The following is a 15,555-nucleotide window of genomic DNA, read 5'->3' on the forward strand; positions in this document are numbered from 1 at the left end:
GGATATGTTTTCATGAAAATCCCTTTATAATCTGTATCAAATTGCTTGCTATCTCAATGGGAGTTCGGGATTAGGAGGGAGGGAGAGAATTTGGAACTCCAAGTTTTACAAAATGAACGTTAAAAATTGTTTTTCTGCTGGGGCGGAGAAGGCAGCAGCCCAGGAGAATGAGGCGGCAGCTCCAAGGGGCTCTATCAAGGACCTCAAGGCCTCGTGCTTCCCGGGGAGCCTCTGCTCTGATAGGGCGGCAGGAGGGACATGGCAGAGGCTGGGCCAGGGAGGGCAGCTCCTGCTGCTGCGGCTGGGGGCATTAACTGGGGGCAGGCGCAGCTGCAGCATAGTGGGCAGGGGAGAGAGATGGTCTGCACTACCTGCAGGGCCAGCACCACAGGGACTATGACCTCGAGGCACTGCTAGGCATCCATGCAGAAGCAGATGAATATGAAAAACTCAGTCCAGAAGAGCAACAGAAAAGACTGAAGGTGACGATTAAGAAAATTGATGCAGACTCTGATGGTTTCCTTACTGTAAATGAACGCAGTACATGGATCCAGATGTCCTTTAAACGCTAATACAGGCAGGAGGCTAAGAAGCACTTTGTGGAATATCACAAAAACCCTCCATGGCGTGGTGATGTTTTGGGTGAGGTCAACATTCAGGCTTAAGACCACATGATTGACTTTGGTGAGAACAACTGCTCTGGACCCTGCTGAAGAGGAATCTTTTAGGCAGGTTCATTCAAAGGACAAGAAATGGTTTGAAAAAGCGATTCTGAACGAAGTTCCTGGTCCAAGCCTTGTCCAATTTATGGCTTTTGAGCATCCTGAAGAGGTTGATTACATGACAGAATTTGTCATTCAAGAGGCTTTAGAAGAAGGTGACAAAAATGGTGATGGGTTTGTTAGTTTGGAAGAATTCCTCGGTGACTACAGAGATCCAACTGTGTATGAAGATCCAGAATAGAAAGACAGATTTGTGAATGATTACGACAAAGACCAGGATGAGAGGCTTGATCCTGAGGAACTTTTATATTTTATTTATTTTTTAAGTTTACAATACTCAGTTCCACAAGTGTTTTTATTCCAAAATTTCTCCCTCCTCACCTTCCTCCCCCTCCCTCTCCTCCCTCTCCTCTCCCTGGTTAAGGCAATCAGTACCTGAGAAGCTTTCTAGCCTATTTGAATAGGCTTAAGGTGGGGCTCGAGGTGGGGCCAGCTAAGAAGGTAGATTAGATCTTGCCCCAAACCCCTAAATACTAGGTGCTAAGCTGACATGGGCATGAAGGTCCCAGGGTCCTAAGGGGAGGTGCTAGGACCAGAACCAATCATAGGAATTTAAGTTCTGGCCACTCAGACAAGGCTTGAGGAAGTCTGAAGCTGTATAAAAGGAGAGAACACAGCTTGGAGACTGAGACTTGTCAGAGCCAGGGGCAGCCACCCTGGCAGCGACAACAACATCGACAACAACAGCAATGACTGCAGCTGAACCTGAGCCAAAGGTGCCAAAGAAGCAGGCACTGCTGGGAGCAGGGTGACCCTTGGCTGGACCAGAGAGTGCTGAGCAAGGGCTGGAGGCCAGTGGGGGAAGCACGAATGTGATGTGGTTTAATGTCATCATGTCATCAGGCTTTTCTGTAACCTACTGGATACTCTTGTGAGGCAGACTTATTGGGCCTGGAAGCTTTGCGCCAGGATATTGAATTGGGGACACTGGTTTGTGAATAAATGCTTTAATAAATAATAAAGAAAAATAATAATAAATAATAAATGTTTCAATAAATGCTTTAATTCTTCTGCCTTCCACTTAGAGAATTCCTTATATCCTGTGGTTCTGATCTATTCAGGCATATACATGATTTTCTTTGAAATCATGAATTCTGCCTTCATAATATATCCCCTCAGCCCCAAAAAAGAGCATACAATCTGGTATACGTTTTACATGTACCTTCACATCAAACTTATTTCCACAATAGTCAAGTTGTAAAGAAGAATTATAATCAATGGAATGAGCCATGAGAAAGAAAAAACAAAACCAAGAAAGGAGAAAAAAAGAGAGAGCAATTAGTTTGCTTCAATCTGCATTCAGACTCCGTAATTCTTTCAATCTGGATGTGCATAGCTTTTTCCATCATAAGTCTTTTTCTTTTTTTAGAGAGGAAAGCAAGATATTTATTCAGATACCAGAAAGCCAAATCCACTATAGTAACAATCAAGTTGGTACACATCACCAATGCAGGGAGCACTGCCATTCAAAGTCTTCCCTCCATCAGGCCTCCCCAGAAACAACCTCCCTTAGGCAAAAGGACCTTCTCTCTTCCTCCCATCTCTGACTGCTCTGTCTCCCAGCTGTACCCCACCCACTCTTCCTGCTCCACTTGTTTGGCAAACTCCTACCACCACAGGCTCATGCGACTCAGACTCAAAACAGGTCACATAGGCCTACTAATGGATGGGAAAGATTTTCCTATTCCATTAACACCACAAAAGCTTTCTCTCCAGTGTGAATTCTCTGATGTTTGGTAAGATAGGCCCTCAGTCTAAAACCCTTTCCACACTGATTACATTCATATGGTTTCTCACCAGTGTGGATTCTCTGATGGTTGGTAAGATCAGATGTCTGTCTAAAACCCTTTCCACACTGATTACATTCATAAGGTTTCTCTCCAGTGTGGATTCTCTGATGTTTTGTAAGACAGGTCCTCAGTCTGAAAGCCTTTCCACACTGATTACATTCATAAGGTTTCTCACCAGTGTGGACTCTCTGATGGTTGGTAAGATGAGATGTCTGTCTAAAACCCTTTCCACACTGATTACATTCATAAGGTTTCTTTCCAGCATGAATTCTCTGATGTTTGGTAAGACAGGCCCTCACTCTAAAATGCTTTCCACACTGATTACATTCATACGGTTTCTCTCCAGTATGGATTCTCTGATGGTTCGTAAGATGGGATGTCTTTCTAAAACCCTTTCCACACTGATTACATTCATAAGGTTTCTTTCCAGCGTGGATTCTCTGATGTTCCATAAGAAAGGCCCTCAGTCTAAAACCCTTTCCACACTGACTACATTCATAAGGTTTCTCTCCAGTGTGGATTCTCTGATGTTTGGTAAGACAGGCCCTCCGTCTAAAACCCTTTCCACACTCATTACATTCATAAGGTTTCTCTCCAGTGTGGATCCTCTGATGATAAACAAGGCTGGAGCTGCTTTGGAAAGTCTTTCCACATTGATTACATTCATAAGCTTTCTTCCCAGTGTGGTTTCCCAGATGAAGAGCACAGATTTTTCTCCAAGTGAAGTCCCAGGGACCATCACCCATGAATCTTTGCTCCTGAGGTTCTTTCACAGAAAGGCTTAGGTCTGCAGGAGTCTTCTTCACTTCAAGTCTGATTTCTCCTTCTGGATAGCAGCTCCTCAGTTCTTCTTGCTCCAGCATCCATGGTCCTTCCCTTTGCTCAAAATAGGAGATGGCCTCTTCTCTGGGAGCTGGAAGCCCCAGGGAGAGCAGGTTCCGGGCATTTTCCACCATGACCTCCTTGTATATCTTCTTCTGAGAATGGTCCAAGAGGCCCCACTCCACCAGGGTGAAATCCACAGCCACATCCTTGAATGTCACTGTCTCCTGGGCTGGGGCACATCTATTCCCAGGGGCCATTCCCTCTGAATCCAGGCTCCCTGTGCCCTCTCCTTCTGCAGTTCTGAGAAATTGCAGGTCTGAAAGCCCTTGTAGTTCTCTATCTCTCCTTCTCTGAGTCTCTCTGTCTTAGTCTTCCTAGTTCTCTCTGGCTCTTCAAGTTCTCCTTCTCTCTATCTTTGCAGTCTTCTCTCTCAGCCCTTCCTGTTCTCTCTGAGCTCAATGGCTAACCCTTGGATATATATACCCTTCTTAGGGCAGGAGTGGTTCACACCTAATCTGTAAAAGGGTTTGGGTCTGGTAGTTAACACCTAACTAGCAAAAGGGGATGGTACGGGGGATTAACACCTACTGAGCAAAAGTGTGTGGGCTTGCCTACAAACAAGCCTCCCCTAATCAAGCTTTCCTTGACTAGCTCCACCTGAAGCCTTTGAAATGGGCAGGGAAGATCTTTAGTCACATTAACACTATGCCAGGATGCAAAAAGAGCCAGGATATGATCTTTATTTTAAAATTCTTTTTCTCGGTAGCTTAATCATTTTATTAATATTACCTGCATTTTACAAATTATTTTATTTGCTATATTTTAGTTTTCAGCATTGATTTCCACAAGATTTTCAGTTACACATTTTCTCCCCATTTCTACCCTCCCCCCAACTCCAAGATTTCATATATTCTGATTGCCCCCTTCCCTAGTCAGCCCTCCGTTCTATCATCCCACTCCCTCTCCACCCCCATCCCTTTTCCCCTTGCTTTCTTGTAGCCAAGATAGATTTCTCTGTGCCATTACCTGTATATCTTATTGCGCAGTTGCATGCAAAAACAACTTTTTTTTGAGCATCTCCTTTAAAACTTTGAGTTCCATATTCTCTCCCCTCTTCTCCCCCAACCCACTCTCTCTAAAAAGGCAAGTAATTCAACATGGGCCACACAATATCATTATGCAAAACACTCCCATAAATAGTCCTGTTGTGAAAGATTAAGTATTTTACTCTCCCTCCTGTCCTGTCCCCATTTATTCAATTTTCTCCCTTGACCCTGTCTCTTTTCAAAAGTTTTTGTTTTTGATTACCTACTCCCCCATCTGTCCTCCCTTCTAACATCCCACTCCGCTACTTATCCCTTTCACCCTACTTTCCTGTGGGGTAAGATATCCATTTGAATGTGGATGTTATTCCTTGCTCAAATCAGACCTGATGAGAGCAAGAGTCACTCATTCCCCCTCACCTGCCCCTTCTTCCTGTCTGATGAACTGCTTTTTCTTGCAACTTTTATGTGAGATAATTTACCTCATTCTATCTCTTCCCTTCTCCTTCTCTCAATATATTCCTCTCTCATCCCTTAATTTTATTTTTTTTACATATCATCCCTTCATTTTCAGGTCACCCTGTGCCCTCTCTCTCTCTCTCTCTCTCTCTCTCTCTCTCTCTGTACATATATATATATATATATATATATATATATATATATGCACATACACACACACACATATGTATAGATACATATATATATATATATATATATAGACATACACATATAATATGTTCCCTTCAGCTACCTTAACACTGATGTCTCATGAATCATACACATCATCTTTCCACGTAGGAATGTAAGCAAAACAATTTGACTTCAGTAAGTCTGTTATGGTTTCTCTTTCTTGTTTACCTTTTCATTCTTCTCTTGATTCTTGTGTTTGACAGTCAAATTTTCTATTCAGCTCTGGTCTTTGCACTGAGAAAGCTTGAAAGTCCTCTATTTTATTGAAAATCCATATTTTGCCTTGGAGCATGATACTCAGTTTTGCTGGGTAGGTGATTCTTGGTTTTAATACTAGCTCCATTGACCTCCGGAATATTGTATTCTAAGCCATTTGATCCCTTAACATAGAAGCTACTAGATCTTGGATTATCCCGATTGTGTTTCCACAATACTCAAATTGTTTCTTTCTGGCTGCTTGCAGTATTTTCACCTTGATCTGGGAACTCTGGAATTTGACGACAATATTCCTAGTAGGTTTCTTTTGGGGATCTATTTGAGGTGGTGATATGTGGATTCTTTCAATATTTAATTTACCCTCTGCTTCTAGAATATCACGGCAGTTCTCCTTGATAACTTCTTGAAAGATGAGATCTGGGCTCTTTTTTTGATCATGGCTTTCAGGTAGTCCAATAATTTTTAAGTTTTCTCTCCTGGATCTATTTTCCAGGTCAGTGGCTTTTCCAATGATTTATTTCACATTGTCTTTCATTTTACATTCCTTTTCTTCTGTTTTATGATATCTTGATTTCTCATGAAGTCACTTGTTTCCACTTATTCCAATCTAATTTTTAAGGAAGTATATCCTTCAGCAGTCTTTTGGACCTCCTTTTCCATTTGGCTAATTCTTTCTTTCAAGGAATTCTTCTCCTCATTGGCATTTTGGAACTCTTTTGACATGGAGTTAGTCTCTTTTTTAAGGTATTCTTTTCTTCAGTATTTTCTTCAGTATTTTTTGGTTCTCCATTAGCAAGTCTTTGAATTGTTTTTCATGATTTCTTTCATCACTCTCATTTCTCTTCCCAATTTTTCCTCTACTTCTCTAACTTGCTTTTCCAAACCTTTTTTGAGCTCTTCCATGGCCTAAGACCAGTTCATGTTTTGCTTGCAGGCTTTTGATTTAGGCTCTTTGACTTTGTTGACATATTCTGGCTGTATGTTTTGGTATTCTTTGCTACCAAAAAAAGAATCCAAGTCTGAGTCTGAATCTGAGTCCATTTTCACTGCCTGTTCATGTTCCTAGCAAACTACTTGACCCTTGAGCTTTTTGTCAAGATATGATTCCTTTTAACGTGAAGAGTATTTTGTCCCAAGCTTTAGGGGCTGTGCTGCTGTTTTCAGAGCTACTTCTACACAGCAAGCTCTGCCACACCAGGGCTCCTCGTAACCCAAGAACCTCCAACCTAGACCTGGACTCAGATCCAAGCAAGCTCTGAGCTCACTCTAATCTGCTGCTTAATTCCTCCCTTCAAATGGGCCTGGTGCCAGGAGCAACTGCAGCTGGAGGTCTCGAAGCAGCCCCAGAGCTGCCCCACTTCTTTATCCCTGCAGCTGGAGCCTAGCATGCAGTCCTTTCACTCCTTTGCAGCAGTTTTTCCCACTAATGTTTTCTGTTGTCTTTTGTGTTGTTAGTGGGTTGAGAAGTGTGGTAACTGCCACATTTCAATGATTCAGGGTTCTACTGCCTGTTTGATCAGCTCCCAGTCTGGTTGGCCCTAGAGTGGTCCACTCTGGGCTGTGCTGTGCTCCACTTCCAGCTCCCTGTGATAGACCCTTCCCAGTGACCATCCAGGCTTTCCTGTGCTGAAGGCCTGCTTCCTTCCATTGTTTTATGGTTTCTGCAGTCCATCATGTGTCTTTTGGAGCTATCTTTGAACATTGTATTACTGAGAAAAGCCAAGTCTCTTAGAGTTAGTCACCACAGATACCATGTATCTGTAATCGTGTATAATGTTCTCCTGCTCCTGTTCCCCTCACTCAGCATCAGATTACATAAGTCTTTGCCTCTTATTATTAAGTCCACCTGCTTCTCATTTCTTAGAACACAATACTATTCCATTACATTCATATACCACAACTTGCTTACTCATTCCCCAATTGATGAATTTCCCCTTGATTTCCAATTCTTTGCCACCACAAAAAGAGCTGCTAGAAATATTTTTGCACATGCAGGTCCCTTTCCCACTTGTGTGATCTCTTTAGGATGTAGCTCTAGGAGTTTTATTACTTTGTCAAAGGACATTCACATTTTTATAGCCCGTTGAATATAGTTCCCAATTGCTCTCCAGAATGGCTGAATCAGTTCACAACTCCACCAACAATGTAACAGTGTTCCTCTTTCCCCATATATTCTCCAGCCTTTATTATTTTCCTGTTTTGTCATGTTAGCCAATCTGACAGGAAAGATGTGGTACCTAAGAGTTGTTTTGATATGCATTCTCTAATCAATAGTGATTTAGAGCATATTTTCAAATGCCTATAGATGTCTTTAATTTCTTCCTCTGAAAATTTCCTGTTCATATCCTTTGACCATTTCTCAATGGGGAATGAATTGTGTTCTTTGAAGTTTGCCTCAGTTCCCTGTATATTTTAGAAGTTAGGCTTTTATCTGAGATACTTCTTGTAAAATTTTTTTCCCAATTTTCTGCTAACCCCCTAATCTTTTTTACATTCCCTTTCTTTGTACAAAACTTTTCAATTTAATGTAATCATAATTATCCATTTTGCACTTTGTAATGCTCTCTGCCTCTTGTTTGTTCATAAATTCGTCCCTTCTCCATAAATGTGACAAGTTTACTCTTCCTTTCTCTCGCAAATTGCTTATAGAATCAGCCTTTTTATCTAAACAGTGAACCTATTTTGAATTTCTTTTGGTATATCGTATAAGATATTCGTCAATACCCAGTTCTGACATACTATTTTCTAGTTTTCCCAGCAGTTTTTGTGAAATATTGCATTCTCAACCCAGAAGCTGGACTCTTTGGGTTTCTCAAAGAGTAGATTGCTATAGTAGGAAATTTTATGTTGGGGTAGTACCCAATAACCAGAGTATTGCACCAAGAAGAAGCTCTTCATCTAATTGAAGAAATGGTTTGAATCATGATGAGACACTTTTGGAGGTACAAATCATTGAAAATCAGGACTTGTTTCTTCCTAGTGGAGCTACTGACTGTGGCCAGCAGCTCCATGATGAACATTTCTACCACAAAGATGTTTGGAAGCTCATTACAATTGCTCTCCCTCTGGTGTGTCTGCAGTACTGGCAACTTTGTCATCTGTTAGCAGCTTGACTTTGGGGATATGAGGTTGATTTTATGATTTCCATTCTAAGTTTCACTACACTCAAACATCATAGATTATAATCTTGGTCTTTTAGCAGAAAAACAAAGTGAAAACAATCATATGTGAGTTTTTTAAATGTATTTAAGAAATAAAATTAACATTTTGCCAAATGAAAAAGTTAAACTGCCTCTAAATATTCCCTAATACAATACTTACATAGATGGGGCCTTTAAATTGCATTACCACACTTGAATAAAATGGAGGATTTAAATCATGCTTGAATATTGTTATCTAAGTAATAAGTGGCCGAGGTACCAGTAATATTTGTTTAGTTTTATGTAGATTTTAATAATAATTTTGAAATGGAAGGAAAATGGACAATGTTTAGGTTTAATGTTTGTGTTAAATCCTCGAAGGAACTAACTAAAAGACTTGTATTTCACATATTAATGAGCTGAGTTTCTGCCTAATTTTTAAACTGGTTTCTATAGAGGGCTTATTTTAGGAAATAGAACACTGTATTTTTGCATATGTATAGACGGTAATTATATTTAATATATAAATCTATAGCATTATGTTGTGTGGAATTTAACATTGTCCAGAACGTTTTGTGCTTTTAACTGATTAAAAAGGAAATGCCTCATCTTTCTAAAAAAATGTTTAGGCATGTAAATGGGAAAAATAAAATAATAAATAAAAATGAACTAAAAAATTTATTCAGTAAACATTTATTAAGTGCCTACTATACCAACCACTCTTATGAACACTGGGGATGTGAAGAAAGATAAAATACAATCCCCATTTTTGAGGAGCTCACAATCTAATGGGGGAAACAACATGTAAACAATTAGGTACAGATAAAGTTATGTATGGAATACATTGGAAATAATTAACAGAGTAAAAGCACCAAAATCAATAAGATTTGAAAATGTCTTACTTTAAAAGGTGAGATTTTTAGCTAGGATTTGGATGAAGGTAGTAGAGCAAGGTGGTAGGCAAGAGGAAGAAGATAATTCCATGCATAGGAGAGATCTAGGGAAAATGCTGGATTCAAGAGTACACTTGGGGTCCATAGGGTATTTCACATACCCAGAATTTGTTTGAAAAAGGAAAAGTAAGAAAATTTGGTTGAAGTTGTAGATGAACAGATATTGGCATACGGTTTTAGAATTTCAAGCTGGAAGGACTTTGGAAGAATTACCAAAATAATGATACTAAAATACCGCTGAAACAGGAACCCCACAATTAGGAATATAACCTAAGAATTTTATACAAAAAATGACAGTGAGAAATATGCTAAAGTACTTAAAGCAGCATTACTTTAAATGAAAATACATAAATAATGTATATCTTTGACAAGTGGTAAAATATTGGATAAATGGAGAGGAGCCATCTAACAAAAAATATGTTTATTAAAATATATTTTATTGTGTTTATTAGTAGAAGGAAACTTTCTCTACCAATGCAAGTCACGACTTTCTCTTCAACTTGTAGTCTTGGAGGGGGAACTGTTGCTGAAAAACTTTAAGTAACTAGCTCAAAATGGGGCAGACAGTACATGTTAGTGTCAGAACCTGAATCCAGGTCTGCTTTGTTAGGAAGTTGGGTCGTTATCCACTGTACCATGCTGCCTCAATGAAATGTTATCATGTAATCAAAATTGACAAATAGAAGAAAAGATTAAAGAAAAACATCTGTCTCAAGTACTTCAAAGCACAAAACGTCAAACCAGTAGAACAGAATAGCATATATCACACAGTCTCTCTCCACTTCTTCCCTCTGTCATTCTTCTATATAATTACTGATGATGATGATAACTAGCATACTTTTCTGTAAGGTTTTCAGGGTTCTCAAAATATCTTATCTCACTCGATCCTCATAAAAATACTGCCTGTTAAGTGTTGTTATCCCAATTTTATAGAAGAGAAAACTGAAATGGAGAGAAATTAAGTGGCATAGAAGAGTCACCTAGCCAGAAACATTTGGGGCAGAATTTGAAAACAGGTCTTCTGACACCAAATCCATCATGCAAATCACTGTGTCACTTAGCTGATCACAAACATACACATGATGTACACATGCAGATATGTGTGTAATATATTCATGTGCATATAATGGAACTATATGGACAGAGATGATGATGATGGTATAATGATGGCTAAAGTCACCAAAGAAGAAATAATTTTATGGATTGGGTTGTGTTATTAATTGAAAATATAAATTTGTAGTTCTATTTTAACTTTGCTTGATGTCTAAAGTGAAATTAAAAATCAGTCATTTTTAAAAGAAAAACTGAGACTCATGTTATTGGGTTTACTCTTTCTTATAAGGGAGTCTTACGGTGAGGTAGAGATCAATAGTTCATAACTTGATTTCTGTCCTAATAAGAGATGAACTCAGGAATCTGGAGGACTAGTCACAGTTCCATTGTTAATTGGTTATGTGAATTTATATATGTCAATAAACCTTGTTTGGTTTCAATTTTCTCTAGTACAAAGTAAACCCCTTTTTACCTTTATTATTTCTCTCTATGAGTTCAGTGGGCATGAAAACTCTTGTCAATTACCACAGCTATGTCCAGCCAAGGAATGATTTTTGAAATTTCCCTGAGTATTTCATTCATGTAGGTGATGCCCACTATCCCCGACAAAATAGGCATATCCTTTTGAAGAGTGAAACACACATAAAGTTTTTATCTCTTATTTGTATTGGTTAAAATTAAATTCTTCCTATCGTATCATGGAAGCGGATTTTACTGGGTGGGAGAAAATTGATTATTTACTACCAGGCTTTAAGTAAGGCGTGAAACAAAGTTTGTGAGGCTTGTTATAAAGGGTATTTTCATCCAGGTTCCCATTGGATTATAGGTCTCTGAGTAGTCTTCTAAATGTGAGACTAGACCATATGGATAATACTAAACACTAAACAGATGACACCAGAAGGGGAAAAGAACAAAGAAGAAAAGATATTTGGCTCCAGATCAACTGGTTATATGTCCATGAATTACCCAGGAGGGGACACACAAATATGGGGAAGTCAGTTTAAGAAATGTTCACTAAATTTCATAGAAATCGTTTCATGGTCATACTTTTTATTTCCAGAGGAGTGGTCATTCAATAAATTAAAATTTTAAAAATTAAATTAAAAAAGTGTTAAAAATAAGTGTTTTCTGTTTATTTATCTTAATACAAATGTTTAGTGACTCACTGAATAAAAATCTTTTTACTTCATTTTATTTAGTATTTATTTTACCTACATGTAAAAGCAATTTTTAACAATAAAAGGAGAACGAGGCGCGGGCGAGCAGGGCTTCTTCCCAGCCCTAAAGTCCTCCTGTCTCCCCAGGAGCCTCTGCTGTGCAAGGGCAGCGGGAGGGATGTGGCAAAGGCTGGGCCAGGGAGGACAGCTCCTGCTGCTGCTTCCGGGGCAGGCGCTGATGCAGCACAGTGGGTAGGGAAAAGGGATGGTCTGCACTACCTGCAGGGCCAGCACCACACGGACTATGACCTCGAGGCACTGCGGGGAGGCCAGGCAGAAGCAGAAGAATATGGAAAACTCAGTCCAGAAGAGCAGCAGAAAAGACTGAAAGTGACGATTAAGAAAATTGATGTGGACTCTGATGGTTTCCTTACTGAAAAAGAACACAGTACATGGATGCAGAAGTCCTTTAAATACTACTACAAGCAGGAGGTGAAGAAACAGTTTGTGGAATATCACAAAAACCCGCGATGCCTGGGTAAGTTTTCGATGAGGTAAACATTCAGGCCTATGTCCCATGATTGACTTTGGTGAGAACAACTGCTCTGGACCCTGCTGAAGAGGAATCTTTTAGGCAGCTTCATTCAAAGGACAAGAAACGGTTTGAAAAAGCGATCTGAACGAAGTTCCTGGTCCAAGCCTTGTCCAATTTATGGCTTTTGAGCATCCTGAAGAGGCTGATTACATGACAGAATTTGTCATTCAAGAGGCTTTAGAAGAAGGTGACAAAAATGGTGATGGGTTTGTTAGTTTGGAAGAATTCCTTGTGACTACAGATGAGATCCAACTGCGTATGAAGATCCAGAATGGATATTTGTTGAGAAAGACAGATTTGTGAATGATTACTACAAAGACTGGAATGAGAGGCTTGATCCTCAAGAATTTTTATATTTTTATTTATATTTTTAGTTTACAGTACTCAGTTCCACAAGTGTTTTTATTTCAAAATTTCTCCCTCCTCCTCCTCCTCCCCCTCCCTCCTCCTCCCTCTCCTCCCCTTGGTTAAGGCAACCAGTACCTGAGAAGTTCCTTCTAGCCCATTTGAATAGGCATAAGGTGGGGCTCGAGGTGGGGCCAGCTAAGAAGGTAGATTAGATCTTGCCCCAAACCCCTAAATACTAGGTGCTAAGCTGACATGAGCATGAAGGTCCCAGGGTCCTAAGGGGAGGCGCTAGGACCAGAACCAATCATAGGAATTTAAGTTCTGGCCACTCAGACAAGGCTTGAGGAAGTCTGAAACTGTATAAAAGGAGAGAACACAGCTTGGAGACTGAGACTTGTCAGAGCCAGGGGCAGCCACAGCGGCAGCAACAACAACAGCAACAGCAACAGCAATGACTGCAGCTGAACCTGAGCCAAAGGTGCCAAAGAAGCAGGCGCTGCTGGGAGCAGGGTGAGCCTTGGCTTGACCAGAGAGTGCTGGTCTAGAGAGTGTTTCTTAAGGTTTCTCTCCAGTGTGGATTCTCTGATGTTTGGTAAGACAGGCCCGCATTCTAAAACCCTTTCCACACTGATTACATTCATACGGTTTCTCTCCAGTGTGGATTCTCTGATGGTTGGTAAGATGGAATGTCTCTCTAAAACCATTTCCACACTGATCACATTCATAAGGTTTCTTTCCAGTATGGATTCTCTGATGTCTGGTAAGACAGGCCCTCTGTGTAAAAGCCTTTCCACACTGATGACATTCATAAGGTTTCTTCCCAGTGTGGATTATCTGATGTTTGTTAAGACAGGCTGTCTGTCTAAAAGCCTTTCCACACTGATTACATTCATAAGGTTTCTCTCCACTGTGGATTCTCTGATGGTTGGTAAGACAGTCCCTCCGTCTAAAACCTTTACCGCACTGATTACATTCATAAGGTTTCTCTCCTGTGTGGATTCTCTGATGTTTGGTAAGACAGGCCCTCTGTCTAAAAGCCTTTCCACAGTGATTACATTCATATGGTTTCTCTCCAGTGTGGATTCTCTGATGTTTGGTAAGAGATCCCCTCCGTGTAAAACCCTTTCCACACAGATTACATTCATAAGGTTTCTCTCCAGTGTGGATTCTCTGATGGTTGGTAAGATGGGAAGTGTCTTTAAAACCCTTTCCACAGTGAACACATTCATAAGGTTTCTCTCCAGTGTGGATTCTCTGATGTTTGGTAAGACAGGCCCTCCGTCTAAAACCCTTTCCACACTCATTACATTCATAAGGTTTCTCTCCAGTGTGGATCCTCTGATGATAAACAAGGCTGGAGCTGCTTTGGAAAGTCTTTCCACATTGATTACATTCATAAGCTTTCTTCCCAGTGTGGTTTCCCAGATGAAGAGCACAGATTTTTCTCCAAGTGAAGTCCCAGGGAAAATCACCCATGAATCTTTGCTTCTGAGTTTCATTCACAGAAAGGCTTAGGTCTGCAGGAGTCTTCTTCACTTCAAGTCTGATTTCTCCTTCTGGACAGCAGCTCCTCAGTTCTTCTTGCTCCAGCATCCATGGTCCTTCCCTTTGCTCAAAATAGGAGATGGCCTCTTCTCTGGGAGCTGGAAGCCCCAGGGAGAGCAGGTTCCGGGCATTTTCCACCATGACCTCCTTGTATAACTCCTTCTGAGAATGGTTCAAGAGGCCCCACTCCTCCTGGGAGAAGTCCACAGCCACATCCTTGAATGTCACTGTCTCCTGGGATGGGGCACATCTACTCCCAGGGGCCATTCCCTCTGAATCCAGGCTCCCTGTGCCCTCTCCTTCTGCAGTTCTGAGAAATTGCAGGTCTGAAAGCCCTTGTAGTTCTCTATCTCTCCTCCTCTGAGTCTCTCTCTCTTAGTCCTCCTAGTTCTCTCTGGCTCTTCAAGTTCTCCTTCTCTCTATCTTTGCAGTCCTCTCTCTCAGCCCTTCCTGTTCTCTCTGAGCTCAATGGCTAACCCTTGGATATATATACCCTTCTTAGGGCAGGAGGGGTTCACACCTAATCTGTAAAAGGGTGTGGGCCTGGTAGTTAACACCTAATTAGCAACAGGGGGTGGGACTGGGGATTAACACCTACTGCCTACAAACAAGCCTCCCCAATCAAGCTTTCCTTAACTAGCTCCACCTGAAGCCTATGAAATGGGCAAGGAAGATCTTTAGTCACATTACCACCATGCCAGGATGCAAAAAGAGCCAGGATATGATCATTATTTTTAAATTCTTTTTCTAGGTAGCTTAATCATTTTATTAATATAACCTGCATTTTAAAAATTATTTTATTTGCTATATTTTAGTTTTCAGCATTGATTCCCACAAGATTTTCAGTTACATATTTTCTCCCCATTTCTACCCTCCCCCCAACTTCATGATTTCATATATTCCATTTGCCCCATTCCCCAGGCAGCCCTCCCTTCTATCATCCCACTCCTTCTACATCCCCATCCCTTTTCCTCTTACTTTCTTGTAAAGCAAGATAGATTTCTATGCCCCATTGCTTGTATATCTTATTTCCCAGTTGCATGCAAAAACAACTTTTTTTGACCATCTCCTTTAAAACTTTGAGTTCCAAATTCTCTCCCCTCTTCCCTCCCCACCCACTCTCTCTAGGAAGGCAAGCAATTCAACATGGCCTGCACAGTATCATTATACAAAACACTCCCATAAATAGTCCTGTTTTGAAAGACTAAGTATATTACTCTCCCTCCTGTCCTGTCCCCCTTTATTCAATTTTCTCCCTTGACCCTGTCTCTTTTCAAAAGTTTTGCTTTTGATTACCTCCTCCCCCATCTGCCCTCCCTTCTATCATCCCCCCTTACTTATCCCCCTGACTCCACTTTCCTGTGGGATAGGATACCCATGTGAATGTGGATGTTATTCCTTCCTCAAGTCGATCTGAT

At 40.6% G+C, this 15,555-nt stretch overlaps 1 protein-coding gene across 1 annotated transcript; it reads right to left on the bottom strand.

Annotated features, from left to right (window-relative positions):
- Window positions 1–2,463: 2,463 nt before the first annotated feature.
- Window positions 2,464–14,278, bottom strand: LOC118832286 (zinc finger protein 420-like). The gene is made up of 2 exons (XM_036739661.1): window positions 13,153–14,278; window positions 2,464–3,242 (listed from the first exon to the last, which is right to left on the bottom strand). Exons 1-2 carry the CDS (start codon window positions 14,276–14,278, stop codon window positions 2,464–2,466), a joined length of 1,905 nt encoding a protein of 634 aa, XP_036595556.1.
- Window positions 14,279–15,555: the final 1,277 nt, after the last annotated feature.

Source organism: Trichosurus vulpecula, chromosome 9 (assembly GCF_011100635.1).
Source record: "Trichosurus vulpecula isolate mTriVul1 chromosome 9, mTriVul1.pri, whole genome shotgun sequence".
NCBI classification, from domain to species: Eukaryota; Metazoa; Chordata; class Mammalia; order Diprotodontia; family Phalangeridae; genus Trichosurus; species Trichosurus vulpecula.

What these genes read in the sequence shown, in the direction of transcription:
- LOC118832286 (XM_036739661.1), bottom strand. Translation starts at nt 14,278, where the DNA reads ATGGTGGAAAATGCCCGGAACCTGCTCTCCCTGGGGCTTCCAGCTCCC. An exon ending in AATCCACACTGGAGAGAAAC is followed by an intron (nt 3,243 to 13,152) that starts CTTAAGAAACAC and finishes CTGGGAAGAAAG; the next exon opens with CTTATGAATGTAATCAATGT.